This window comes from Manis javanica, chromosome 4, assembly GCF_040802235.1.
Source record: "Manis javanica isolate MJ-LG chromosome 4, MJ_LKY, whole genome shotgun sequence".
In the NCBI taxonomy this organism is placed as follows: Eukaryota; Metazoa; Chordata; class Mammalia; order Pholidota; family Manidae; genus Manis; species Manis javanica.
Window position 1 is genome coordinate 118,436,794 of NC_133159.1, and position 14,350 is coordinate 118,451,143.

The window sequence follows — 14,350 nt, forward strand, 5'->3', positions numbered from 1 at the left end:
AACCTGGAAAACAGAACCACATTTTTGAATTGGCAAAACTGAGGCTCCCAACCTGTCATGACTTCACTAAAGTCTGTTAGGGGCTGGTCTGAACACTGGGTCAGAGGTATAGACATGGAGGTTTGACTCCTTGGGCACCGGGGTAAGGGTAGTCATGAGATGGGCAGGAGGCCATGGGCAGGTCTCACTGCAAAACCCTTTGGTGGAGTGTCATCATACAGGGGTACCCAGACAAACCAAGAATGATTTTAGCATTAATAGTAACTCTGTGACCAAGAATGATTTTCTTTAGCATTAACAGTAACTCTATGAATTCTCCTGCTGTTCACACATTTAGACTGCTGCCTCTTGGACAGAATGCCTTGAAGTTGGACCAATCTGAGTTTTAGTACTAGCTCTGCCACTTGCCGTTTGAGTGACCTTGCCCAAGTCAATTAAATCTCCAAGCTTGAGTTTCCTCATGTAAAATTTAAACTCTTTCCACTCGGTTGTAAAGAGACTGCAGGGATGAACAGAGATGCATGTAAAAGTGGCCCAGTGCCTGGATGAAACAGTAAAGACTACTGTTTACGGAAATATTTGCTGAAGAGTGAGAGAAAGCCTCAAATCTTTTCCTTAGAGGGAGGATTATCACTAGATATTCCCATCATGGAAGAATGCTGGACAGAAGACAGGTGTGAATGTGGGAGCTTGTCAGCATCCTGCGCCTAGGAATGGGCCTCCAAGGTCTTCTTAGGTGGAAGAGTTCCGAGTCAGGTTCAGGGGAATCACCGTGGCCTCTCCTTTGGGTTGTCTTTCACCCCTTTCACCTCCGGGAGGTGCCGGGCTCCCCGGGAGCCGTGGTTACTAAGAGCAAGAGCGTCCATGGCAACCGCAGCCCGCCGGATTCCCTCTGTTCCTCCAGCGCCCGCCTCTCCTCCCCCGGCCAATCAGCTCCCAGCAAGCCTGCAGGGGCGGTGGTTGAGTGGTTCGCGGGAGATGACGTCACAGGAGGGCGAGGCCGGGCCAAGGCCAGACCTGCTGGGGGCAAGCCTCAGCGGGCGGTAGGTGGTGAGGCTGCGACCCTCGCTGCCCATCGCCCCTACCCCGCCGCTCACCCGGCCACCGCTGACAGGTGAGTGGCTCGGCGGCTCTTGCCTGCGGCCCGGACGACCTTCTAGGGTCCAGTGTCCCCAATCCGGGCTCCAACGTCTGACCTCAGAACTCGCGGGGGGAGGCCCTGGAAAGCCTGGGATTCCTCAAGGATCTACACTTCCCTGCTCCACCCCTCAGATAAAACCACGCAAACCCACAGGCACCCGCTCCGGAGTCCTCCTCCCACCTCGCCATGTATTCGTAATTTACATGTCTGATGCTTTCTTTTCAAGGACTGAAAAGTTATTTCTACATGCGGAACAGGAAAGGGGCTCGAATCCCGACCTGTGCTAACTCGGGTCATTTCCTATGCCTGTTAGCAGTGTCGTGCTTTTCCACTGTAGTCCTTGTGTCCCCAAACACTACCCCTGCTCTTCCTGTCTCATCAGCCAGGTGCAGCTGAGGGGATGGCTGAATACATCATCACCTGGCTGTTCAGACAGTTCCTGAGATTCCTGACCAGACAGGTGGTGTCCTGTGGCCCTTAGCCACGTCTGTTTAGCTCTGATGGTGAATCTCTCCTTGAATTTTGACAGTTTACTTCAAGTCCCCTTATATTTTCTCCCTGTATGCTTATGATGATATAAACAAATAAATATCTTAGAGATGGGTAAAATTAGTCACAAAATGTGTGTGTGTGAAAAACAAGCAAATTGTTTCTCTAATGGGCAAAGTGATTTGAGGTATTTGATAAAGTATTCTACTTTTTTCTTTTTAAAATTAATTATTTCCCACAATAAGTAGTGTGTTCAAACATCCATGTACCCATACCTCACTTAAAAACAAAACAAAACAAAGACAAACCAACAAGTGTTACAGGCAGGGGTGTCCTATGCACCCCTTGGGACCCCCATCCTTTTTCTGGCTTCCTACCTATTGCCATCTACCAGAATTTGGTGTTTATTTATACTCATCATTTTTTTTGGTATCATTAATCTACAATTACATGAACAACATTATGGTTACTAGACTCCCCCAATTATCAAGTCCCCACCGCATACCCCATTACAGTCACTGTCCATCAGCATAGTAAGATGCTGTAGAATAACTACTTGTCTGCTCTGTGTTGCACAGCCTTCCCTGTGCCTCCCCCCACTTTATACATACTACTAGTAATGCCCCCTTTCTTTTCCCTCCCCCTTATCCCTCCCTTCTCACCCACCTTTCCAGTCCCTTTCCCTTTGGTAACTGTTAGTCCATTCTTGGGTTCTGTGATTCTGCTGCTGTTTTGCTCCTTCAGTTTTTCTTTGTTCTTATACTCCACATATGAGTGAAATCATTTGGTACTTGTCTTTCCCTGCCTGGCTTATTTCACTGAGCATAATACCCTCTAGCTCCATCCATGTTGTTGCAAATGGTAGAATTTGTTTTCTTCTTATGACTGAACAATATTCCATTGTGTATATGTACCACCTCTTCTTTATCCATTCATCTACTGATGGACACTTAGGTTGCTTCCATTTCTTGGCTATTGTAAATAGTGCTGCAATAAACATAGGGATGCATCTGTCTTTTTCAAACTGGGCTGCTGCATTCTTAGGGTAAATTCCGAGGAGTGGAATTCCTGGGTCAAATGGTATTTCTATTTTGAGTTGTTTGAGGAACCTCCATACTGCTTTCCACAATGGTTGAACTAATTTATGTTCCCACCAGCAGTGTAGGAAGGTTCTCCATTCTCCACATCCTCGCCAACATTTGTTGTTGTTTGTCTTTTGGATGTTGGCCATCCTAACTGGTGTGAGGTGATATCTCATTGTGGTTTTAATTTGCATTTCTCTGATGATTAGGGATGTGGAGCATCTTTTCATGTGCTGTTGGCCATCTGAATTTCTTCTTTGGAGAAGTGTCTATTTAGATCCTCTGCCCATTTTTTAATTGTAGAATTTGCTTTTTGTTTGTTGAGGTGTGTGAGCACTTTATATATTTTGGATGTCAACACTTTATCGGATATGTCATTTATGAATATATTCTCCCATACTGTAGGATGCCTTTTTAATGTATTGATGGTGTCCTTTGCTGTACAGAAGCTTTTCAGCTTGATATAGTCCCACTTGTTCATTTTTGCTTTTGTTTCCCTTGCACAGGGAGATATGTTCATGAAGAAGTTGCTCATATTTATGTCCAAGAGATTTTTGCCTATGTTTTTTTCTAAGAGTTTTATGGTTTCATGACTTACATTCAGGTCTTTGATCCATTTCAAATTTACTTTTGTGTGTAAGATTAGACAGTGATCCAGTTTCATTCTCTTACATGAAGCTGTCCAGTTTTGCCAACACCAGGTGTGGAAGAGGCTGTTATTTCCCCATTGTATATCCATGGCTCCTTTGTCATATATTAATTGACCATATATGTTTGGGTTAATGTCTGGAGTCTCTATTCTGTTCCACTGGTCTGTGGCTCTGTTCTTGTGCCAGTACCAAATTGTCTTGATTACTGTGGCTTTGTAGTAGAGCTTGAAGTTGGGAAGCAAGATCCCCCCTGCCTTATTCTTCCTTCTCAGGATTGCTTTGGCTATTTGGGGTCTTTTGTGGTTCCATATGAATTTTAGAACTATTTGTTACAGTTTGTTGAAGAATGCTGTTGGCATTTTGATAGGGTTTGCATTGAATCTGTAGATTGCTTTAGGCAGGGTGGCCATTTTGACAATATTAATTCTTCCTAGCCAAAAGCATGGGATGAGTTTCCATTTGTTAGTGTCCTCTTTAATTTCTCTTAAGAGTGTCTTGTAGTTTTCAGGGTATAGGTCTTTCACTTCCTTGGTTAGGTTTATTCCTAGGTGTTTTATTCTTTTTGATGCAATTGTGAATGGAATTGTTTTCCTAATTTCTCTTTCTGCTAGTTCATCTTTAGTGTATAGGAATACAACAGATTTCTGTGTATTAATGTTGTATCCTGCAAGTTTGCTGAATTCAGATATTAGTTCAAGTAGTTTTAGAGTGGAGCCTTTAGGTTTTTTTTTTTTATGTACAATGTCATGTCATCTGCAAATAGTGACAGTTCGACTTCTTCACCAGTCTGGATGCCTTGTATTTCTTTTTTTTTGTCTGATTGCTGTGGCTAGGACCTCCAGTACTATGTTGAATAAAAGTGGGGAGAGTGGGCATCCCTGTCTTGTTCCTGATCTTAAAGGAAAAGCTTTTAGCTTCTTGCTGTTAAGTATGATGCTGGCTGTGGGTTTGTCATATATGACCTTTATTATGTTGAGGTACTTGCCCTCTATACCTATTTTGTTGAGAGTTTTTATCATGAATGGATGTTGAATTTTGTCAAATGCTTTTTCTGCATCTATGGAGATGATCTTGTGGTTTTTGTCGTTTTTGTTGATGTGGTGGATGATGATGGATTTTTGAATGTTATACCATCCTTGCATCCCTGTGATGAATCCCACTTGATCATGGTGTATGATCTTCTTGATGTATTTTTGAATTCAGTTTGCTATAATTTTGTTGAGTATTTTTGCATCTATGTTTATCAGGGATATTGGTCTGTAATTTTTATTGTGTGTGGTGTCTTTGCCTTGTTTTGGTATTAGAGTGATGCTGGCTTCATAGAATGAGTTTGGAAGTATTCCCTCCTCTTCTATTTTTCGGAAAACTTTAAGGAGAATGGTTATTACGTCTTCTCTATATGTCTGGTAAAATTCAGCGGTGAATCCATCTGGTATGGGAGTTTTGTTCTTGGGTAGTTTTTTGATAACTGATTCAATTTCATTGCTGGTAATTGGTCTGTTTAGATTTCTTGTTTCTTCCTTGGTCAATCTTAGAAGGTTGTGTTTTTCTAGAAAGTTGTGCATTTCTTCTAGGTTATCCAGTTTGTTAGCATATAGATTTTCATAGTATTCTCTAATAATTCTTTGTATTTCTGTGGTGTCCCTTGTGATTTTTCCTTTTTCATTTGTGATTCTGTTTATGTGTATAGATTCTCTTTTTCTCTTAGTAGGTCTGGCTAGGGGTTTATCTATTTTTTTTTATTTTCTCAAAGCACCAGCTCTTGGTTTCATTTATTTTTTGTGTAGTGTTTTATTCTTCTCAATTTTATTTATTTCTTCTCTGGTCTTTATTATGTCCCTCCTTCTGCTAACTTTGGGCCTCATTTGTTCTTCTTTTTTCAGTTTCAATAATTGCGAGCTCTCTGCATAATTTTATAATTCTGTTACCTACCCATTCATCCAAAAGCCAATATATAGTGTTAGTTTATGTTTTCACAATGGTACCATGCTATACATGCTCTAGGCCATTCATTTAAGTTGTGGTGTGGTAATTCTTGTACAGATTTACTATAAATTATGTATGCATATTCCTATTGATGGACTTTCAGGCTGTTTCCTTTTAAAAATTATTAGAAACATATTGTACATCCTAATTGTGTACATACTTGAGTTTCTCTAGATGTGTATCAAAAAGTTGAATTGCTTAGTCACAGGGAACATGCTTTTTCCATTTTACTATATGCTGCCACATAGTTTCCAATGCATAGTAATTTTCATGTCCACCAGCAATGAAGAGAGTTCCTTATCAACATATTTTTTGGGAAGAAAGATTGTTTAACTTCTCTTGCATTCTTATTTAATATACACATAAATAAATTCCATCTAAACTTTGAAACTGGATATAACTTTTTATGATTGTTCCACTTATTAATGTATTAGGGGGCAGTGTTTTCTGCTCAAGTCTGAGACTCTGAGTAAGTAGATGGATATGACCCATGGAACCAAAGGGGGTTGTATGTGATCATTTCAAGCCTATGTTGGCCACTGATCTGAGGCAGGGTGTGGAACAAGTCATGGAAACCTTCTGTACTTGTCATATCTTCTGCAGAAAGTGACATACACATGTTTATACCTTGAAATAGGATTTTAAAGTTTTGCCTAAATATGATAATGAAATATGTTTATGCAACTTGAGGCTACCTTTGGGTTGTAATAGAGCTTCCCAGTACTTACAGTCTCTGGTGATTGATTATACTGTTAGCATAATACTATTTGTAGAAAACAATTATAGCATTTTCCCATTATGTAAGTAATTATTGACCACATCAAATGAATATAGTCAACACTTTATTTGACTTTACAGCACATCTCATTTCTTAATATGCTTTTTGGTCATGACTAAAATTGCATGATTTAGGGAGAGAGTTTTTCAAGCTATTTATGGTCATTTTTTCCAAAAATTGGTTCTGTTTATTTGCAAATAAGAGATATTTATAGTATCAGTTAGTGATTTTAGTATGTACCTCACATGTCCTGTTAAGAACTGACTGAATTAGAATTTAGAGAATAATTTAAATACTACAAAAGCACACCATCAAAGTAAGCCAAATGCTTTTAAAAACTGGAGTATTATATATTCTTTAGAAGTTTGGTAGAATTCATCAGTGGACTCATCTGGCTCTGAAGTTTTCTTGAGGAAAGATTCTAAACTACAAAGTCAGTTTCTTTAATTTATATAGGGCTATTCAGGTTATTTGTTTCTTCTTTAGTCAGTTTTGGTTACTTGAGTTTTTAAAGAAGTTTGTCCATTTCATTTTGTCAAATTGGTTGGCATAAAGTTGTTAATAATACTGCTTTACCCATCTTCTAATGTTTGCGGAGTGTGTGATGATATGCCCTCTTTTATTCCTGATGTTACTAATTTGTCCATTTCTTTTTATCTTGGTCAGTCTAGCAAGAGATTTATTCATTTTGTTGTTACGATTTCATTGCTTTCCCAGCCCCCTATCTGTCCACTTTCTACTTCACTGTTTTTCTTTTTATTATTTTCTTCCTTTGATTTTGCATTTTCTTTTTTCCCCCTAGCCATTATCATGAAAGTAGAGACTACTGATTTTAGCTTTTTCTTGTTTTCTAATATAAGCATTTAAAGCTGTAAACTTCCCTGTAAGCATGATTTTAGCTGCATTACACAATTTTGACATGCTGTGTTTTCATTCTTATTCAGTGTGAAATATTTTCTAATTTATTATGTGATTTCTTTGTTGGCCTATAGGGTATTTAGAAATGTGTTGTTTAATTTCCTGCCATTTGAGAATTTTCAAAATATCTATCTATTGTTAATTTCTAATTTAGTTCTGATATGGCCAGAGAACATATTCTGTGTCATTTCAATATTTTCAGCTTATTGCGACTTGTTTGATGGTCAGAATATGGTCTACCTTGGTGAATATTCTCTGTACAGTTGGAAATAGTATGTAATTTGCTAGGGGTTTTGTGTTTTTGTTTTTCTTTTGGCTTTATTGAAATATAATTAAAATACAACACTGTAAGTTTAAGATATAGTGTCTTGACTTATATGTATTGTGAAATGACTGCCACAATAAGTTTAATTAACACCCATCATCTCACATAGATACAAAGGAATATGTTCCTCTGAGTGGAGTGCTCTATAAATGTAAATTAGATCTAGTTAGTTGCAGTGTTCAAATAACCCATTTATTAACCAATTTTATGCCTATTTGTTCTGTCAAATACTGATATATAAGTGTTAAATGTCCAATTAGAACTGGATTGTTCCATTTTTCATTTTAATTCTTCCAGTTTTTTCTTCATATGTTTAAAATTCTGTTAATGGTTGCATAGACATTTAAGATCATTGTATCTCCTTGATTAATCCATTTATCCTTATTTCTCTTGTTATCTCTAATAATATTTTTTGCTCCTAAGTCTACTTGGTTTGATATTAATATAGCTGTTTCAGTGTTCTTTTTGATTAGTGTTTACATGGCATATCTTTCCCATACTTTTATTTTATGTTTTATTTTTAAGATGGGATTTTTTTCTAGACAGACTCTAGTTCAATATTACTTTTAAAAATCAGTCATAAAAATGTGTGCCTTCTAATTTGATTGTTTAAACCTTTTATTATAAATATAATTATCAATATGATTGGGTTTGTGTCTACTGTCTTGCTATTTATTTTCTTTGTCTTTTTTTCTCTTGGATTAATTATGTGCCTTTTGTAAGTCTTCCTTCCACTATTGGCTGGTTAGGTTTAACTCTGTTCTTTGTTTTTCTTTTTTCTTAAAAGTTGCTCCAGTTCAGTGGTTCAAAATCTTTTGGTCTCAGGACCCCTTCATACACAAAAGATCTCACATTGAGGACCTCAAAGAGCTTCAGTTTATGTGGATTACATCTTTTGATATTTATTATATTAGAAATGAACATTGAAAAATTAAAAATATTAGGTCTTTTAAAAATAACCATAACAACCTATTTTATAGTAACATAAATAACATGTTTTATAAAATGACGTTTTTTCAAACTGAAATAGTTTAGTGAGAAGAGTGGCATTACTTTGTATTTTGGGGGAAGTTCTTTAATTTCTTAGTAGCAGAGTTCTCATTTCTACTTCTGTGTTCAGTTTGTTGTGATAACATATGTCATGTCACCTCTGGAAAACTCCGTTGTAAGTTTGTGAGAGAATGAGTGAAAAGGCAGATAGCATCTGAGTATTTACTATGAGAATAATCTGACCCTGTCACCCTGAGAAGGCTTTGGGCAAGCCCATGGGTTCCTGGATCACATCTTGAGAGCTTCTGCCACAAAGCCTACACTACACATTTTTAACTTACTGCAGTATATGTTTAAATAACATTATTCCATAGGACCCTTACAATAATACATTTCCATTTCAACCCCCATCATTTATCATTTGTGCTATTATAACCATATAATTTACTTCTATTTTTACTACAAACCCCACAATAAATTTTTATTATTTTTATTTTAAACAATCGTCTTGTAAAGAAATTTAGAAAATAATTTTTTTATATTAGCATGCATATTTACCATTTCTGACACTTCATTTCTTTGGGAAGATCCAAGTCTCCATCTGGCATGATTCCTTTCTGCCTGAAGAATTTCCTTTAACGATTCTTTCAGTGCAGGTCTGCTGCTGCATTCTCTTGGCTTTTGTTTTTATGAAAAAATTTTTTTCATCTTCTTCTTTGTAAAGATATTTTCACTGTATATGGAATTCCAGGATTATGCTTTTTCCCAGCCCTTTAAAGATGGTCAATTGTCTTCTGTCTGGCATAGTTTCTGATAAAAATTCCACTCTAATTCTTATCTTTGGTCATGTCTATGTAATATGTATTTTTTCTCTGAATTTAAGTTTTCCCTCTTTGTTGATGATTTTCAGCAATTTGATTAGATGAGGCTTGAGGTGGTGGAGTTGGTGGTGGTGGTGGTGGTGGTGGAGTTGGTGGTGGAGGTGATGGTGGTGGTGGAGGTGCTGGTGGTGGCAGTGGTGATGGTGGAGGTGGTGGGGCTGGTGGTGGAGGTGGTGGTGGTAGAGGTGATGGTGGTGGTGGAGGTGGGGGTGGGGGTGGTAGTGTGTGTGTGCACATAGGGGTGTGTGTTTATCCTCTTGGAGTGTGGGGAGCTTCTTAGACCTAGGTATTTATAGTTTTTATCGCATTTGGCTATTATTTCCTCAAACATTTTTGTCTCCCTTTCCTCTTGTTATGACACACCAAGTTCATTAGACCACTTGTCATTATAACTAGGTTACTGAGGCTCTTCTCATTCCTTTTTCCTGTAAAAAAATGCCCATGCTTTGGTGTGGTAGAGTTGAGTTCACTAATCTCTGCTTCATCAGTGTTTAATCTGCTGTAATTCCATTTAATGAAATTTTGCAGGCATATACTGTGTAAGTTTTGTTCCTAAAGTTCCATTTGTTTTTTTTATATTTCCCATATCTCTCTTCATTATGTTTTTATTTTCTTTTAAATATGGGTGCATAGTTTGCTTGTGGCATCACCTCTTTGCAGGGGTAGACCTGTCTCTATTGACTGATTTTTCTACTAACTATGGGTCACATTTTTCTGCTTCTTGGCATATCTGGTAGTTTTTGGTTGAATTCTAGACATTTTGACATTATATATTTGAATGCCTCAAGTTTGTCAGACAATTAAATTACTTGTGGATTAGTTTGATTTTTCTGAGACCTCTTTGCAAGCTTTGCTAGAATAAGTTTTCAGTACTTTTATTCTAGAAATAGGTCAACCCCATCACTAGTTTGTGATCCCTGTGGGCTCTCCATGGAATGCCCTGGGTGATCAACAGCTCTCCACTATGACTGGCCTGAGGTCCAAATGTCTGTCCACCCTCTGTGAAGTCTACAAGTGGTTCAGCTAACAAGCTTGCCATCATTCTTTGCCATGCTGTGTGGGATGTCCTTTGATGTATGTGCAGCCTATTACTCTGCAAAGACTCAAGGGGACCCCATACAGGTTTCTGGAGCTCTTTTTTCTTTATAGCTTGCTTTATTACAGAATCCTGCTTCACACTTGTACCTGCCTCAGCCTTCCCAAATTCTGATCTCCTTCTCAACCTGCAGATGTTTCCAGGCTCTGTTGGTTTCTGTCTGTTTTTCCTGCACTCTGGAACATGTTTCCAGGCACCTTACTTATTTCTCTTCACTCAGGAATCAAAGTCCTGTGATATCTATTGTCTTGTGACACCTAAATGAAAAGGTGTTTCATATATTTTGACCAGTTTTTTACATTAAGAGGCTAAGTCCAGATTTTATTACTGTATCATGGTTGCAGACTATTTTGAGTTTTTAAGTATTTCTTAGGCTGTTACATTCTCAGGTTCCTTGGCCAATAATGACTGAAGATACCAGACATTGCCATGCTATTTTCTTTTATTCAGTCTCCTGAGTGACTAATAAGAAGGCTGACTGGAGCCAGAACTTGATCTGTGTCTGTGGAATATTGTGTCTTCATGTGGAGGAGCTCGATTTCTGTGATCTTTACACAACTGAACTTTGTGCTTCAGATTCCAGGTTCTAAACTATATCCCATCCCTAATTAAAAATAATATATCCATGGGTGCTTTTGTAAATGATGTTGATTTTCCCAATGCATACATTTCCCCTGGCTTGTGATCTTTTGCATTCACACATCATGGCTTGGAGCAGATGACTCACGGTTCAATATTTGACAAACATGGGTTGAGATGTTTCAAGATTTCAGCATAATCGGTGTTGGGGAAACATAGATGGTAATTATACACTTGGAATTCCTTGGATCGTAATCACTTGTTTGAAAGACCAAGTGAGCCATTAGATTTCAGATCCTTTATTGTCAATAATTAATAGAAGTAAGAATAGGCCAACTCCATTTGAAACGTCTTGCTGAAAGAAAACTGACTGGATATTTCTAGATTGGTTTGGGGAAGGGGTTAGAACTGAAGGTAGCTATGACAACTCTAAGGTCTCCAGTTACTTTGAATTTGCTTTCTCCAAAAGTGATGTTTAAGTGTCAGACTGAGGTGAAAAACTGTGAATGGTTATTAGGTTTCTTTTTCATCATTGTACTTTAAGCTTGGCCAGCATAAGGTGTCTGGAGGATAAGGGAGGGAAGAATCAGGAAAGTGTCAGGGAGTTAGGGCTGTGTGGTACACCACCAGGGGCAGTGGATGGCTGTTTCATCACATGTGGTCCAAATGGATTTTGATTTGACCACAAGTCAGATTTACAAATAGATTATTTTGTGGCTTGGGTATTAAAGGCCTGAAGACATAACTATTTAAATAATTATTGAATGATTTTCTTTTTCTGAGAAGGCTAGAGAATTGGATCAGATTTTTCCTTTTCAGTAAATGTGTCCATAGATGTTAACCCCCAAATAGAATTATGTTTATATAATGAGAAGCATGTCATAGTATGGTATCCTTGGTTTTCTGGATTAATAATGACCAAAAGTTTCAGATATTAGAATATTTTTCAGCTGGTAAAAAGGATAAAGTGAATATGTATGTTCTAATAGGGGGAGAGGTCCAAAATATATATTTTAAAAATGTGTATTCTAGAATGATACATGTAATGATTAAAAGAATCCCATTTTTTGTATCACAAAGTTCTGTGCATATATATAAATGGAATATAGGTAGATGCATATAGCTTTAAAAATAATACATATGTTGGTAAATGAATAGGAAAAATCTGGAAAGGTAAACTACTAAACTACTAATGAGCTATTTAGAGTCTCCTTCTGAGAAATTCACTTTTTGGTGGGGATGAATGTTTACCTTTAGCTTTATATACTCCTCTGTATTAGTTTAAAAAGCTAACATTTTTTTGAGCATGTACCATGTGCCCAGGACTGTGCTAAGTATTCCACATACTGACCATTGTCTTACTCAGTCCCCACAACCCTAGAGTCTTTCTGTTGGAGGTGCCTAGAGGTGGCAAGCTGCTGGTAAAGGGAGCTGAGTATTTCCCTTGAGCTGTGTCTGCATGCCAGCCATGCTATTGTTACCTGGATTGTGTGTGTTTTTAGGATGACTTGGTGGGGGGGATGCTGCCAAGCAAACCCTTGCTGCTAATACCTCCCATAATATTCCAAATAAGTAATATTATTATTATTATTATATTCCTATTATTAGAAGATGAGGAAATAGGCACAGAGAGGTTAAGTAGTTTGTCCAAAGTCTCACAGCTAGTAAATAGCACAGCCAAGGTTTGAATCCCTAGCTATTAAAATACATACTTCTGGGCCTTAATTTGAATTTATTATAAGACAATAATACTTCTCAGAAAGTAAAATATATTTCAGAAATGTTTATAGCCAATTTAAGAAATATGTAATTTTAAGACAATCTAGAGACACAGCCATGAACTTTTTTTTTTGTAATTTACTATCAGTGGAAAAGGTGGATACAGAATTAGAACAAATATCTAATGTGTCAGGGGGCACTGCTAATGCTAAGTCAGATGTGGCCTTTTATTTGTAAATTTTCATCAAAGATCAATTTATGTGACTGTCTATTTTCACATTTTTTCTTTTCCCTTTTGAACAGGAGAGATTTACAGATAGTGTTTGAGAGTCATGGAGCTTTTAGGTTCTACTTTAACGGCAACCTATGCCCACCCTAGACCAACACCAACCAGCTTTCTACCAGCCATCAGTGCCATGGCATCAAGCTACAGAGACCGCTTCCCACACTACAATTTGACCCACAGCCCGAGCCTGCCTTGGAGACCAAGCACATACTACAAAGTGGCTTCCGACTCGCCGACCTTGGCACCCTACTGCACCAGATCTCAGAAGGTGTCCGAAAGTACCATGCTCCCCTTTGTTTCCAACAGAAACACGCTCTTCACAAGGTATACGCCTGATGATTGGTACAAGGCCAATTTAACTAACTACCTAGAATCCAACACTTCCCGACATAATTCAGAGAGACTAAGGGTAGATACGTCTCGTCTCATTCAAGACAAATATCAACAGTCAAGAAAAACCCAGGCAGACTCCACCCAAGATCTGGGAGAACGAGTGAATGACATAGGATTTTGGAAATCTGAAATCATTCATGAGTTGGATGCAATGATTGGAGAGACAAATGAACTAACTGATGTCAAGAAAAAGCTGGAGAGGGCTTTGATGGAGACAGAAGCCCCTCTTCAGGTAAACATAAGACCTTACGATAAAAGACACTGTGCTTTTATGATTATAACCCACTGGTTGAATTGCTGAGGTTATGTGTCTGCTGAATAATGTTTCACTTCACCTGTGGAAGCCACCTGGCTGTCAATAAACTTGTAACTGTTTCTGTAATGTGAGAGCCATTGCCATTTTTACACATTATACAGAATTACCATTTAAGTAGAAAGAATTCTGGATGCAAAGCAAAGGAGGCTAATGTAAGAGACATCCTTAGGACATACTATGTTTTATGGTGAAAATACCATCTTCCCATGTTTTAAACAGGCTGCTTGGTCATTTCTGTCCTTGGGTTAATGTAAACAATATTTGAGGAAAAGAAACCGTCTTCTTTTAGTCTGTGTTATGAAATGCCTCCTGTGCATATGTTATGATTCCATCCCAGGGCACAGTAAAATGATCAAATGACACCATCTTAGGAAGTGGAATGAATTTGATTAAATGGAGAAAGGGGACCTAGGTTAAACCAGTCATGGTGGCCGTGGTGGGAGCATTTCAGTTTGTCGCTGGCCTCTAACCAGGCTTCTGAGTGGGCTCAGGTTGCCTCTAACTCTCTGAGTGTATTGGGGGCACACCAACCCCATCCTAGCCACCGCCACCACTGAAATAAGGATTCCTGTTTTTGAAGAGGTGCAATATAGAAATTATTTCAGAAAGTGTATATATTTTAGTGAACAAAGCCAATACCATTTTTCTTCATGTTACTTCACAGGCCTTATTTCCCATGTGCTAAACATTTGCAGTAGGTCTTTATTATGACATCTGTGGC

The 14,350-nt window shown here is 38.0% G+C and overlaps 1 protein-coding gene across 1 annotated transcript in view; it reads left to right on the top strand.

Moving 5' to 3' along the window:
* Nucleotides 1–994: 994 nt before the first annotated feature.
* TEKT3 (tektin 3) overlaps nt 995–14,350 on the top strand; it is a 45,651-nt gene continuing 32,295 nt past the window's right edge. The window contains exons 1-2 of the mRNA XM_073234756.1: nt 995–1,114; nt 12,938–13,545. Of these exons, the coding sequence (XP_073090857.1) occupies nt 12,967–13,545 (579 nt within the window). The 5' untranslated portion in view covers nt 995–1,114; nt 12,938–12,966. The remainder of the gene's footprint in view (nt 1,115–12,937; nt 13,546–14,350) is intronic.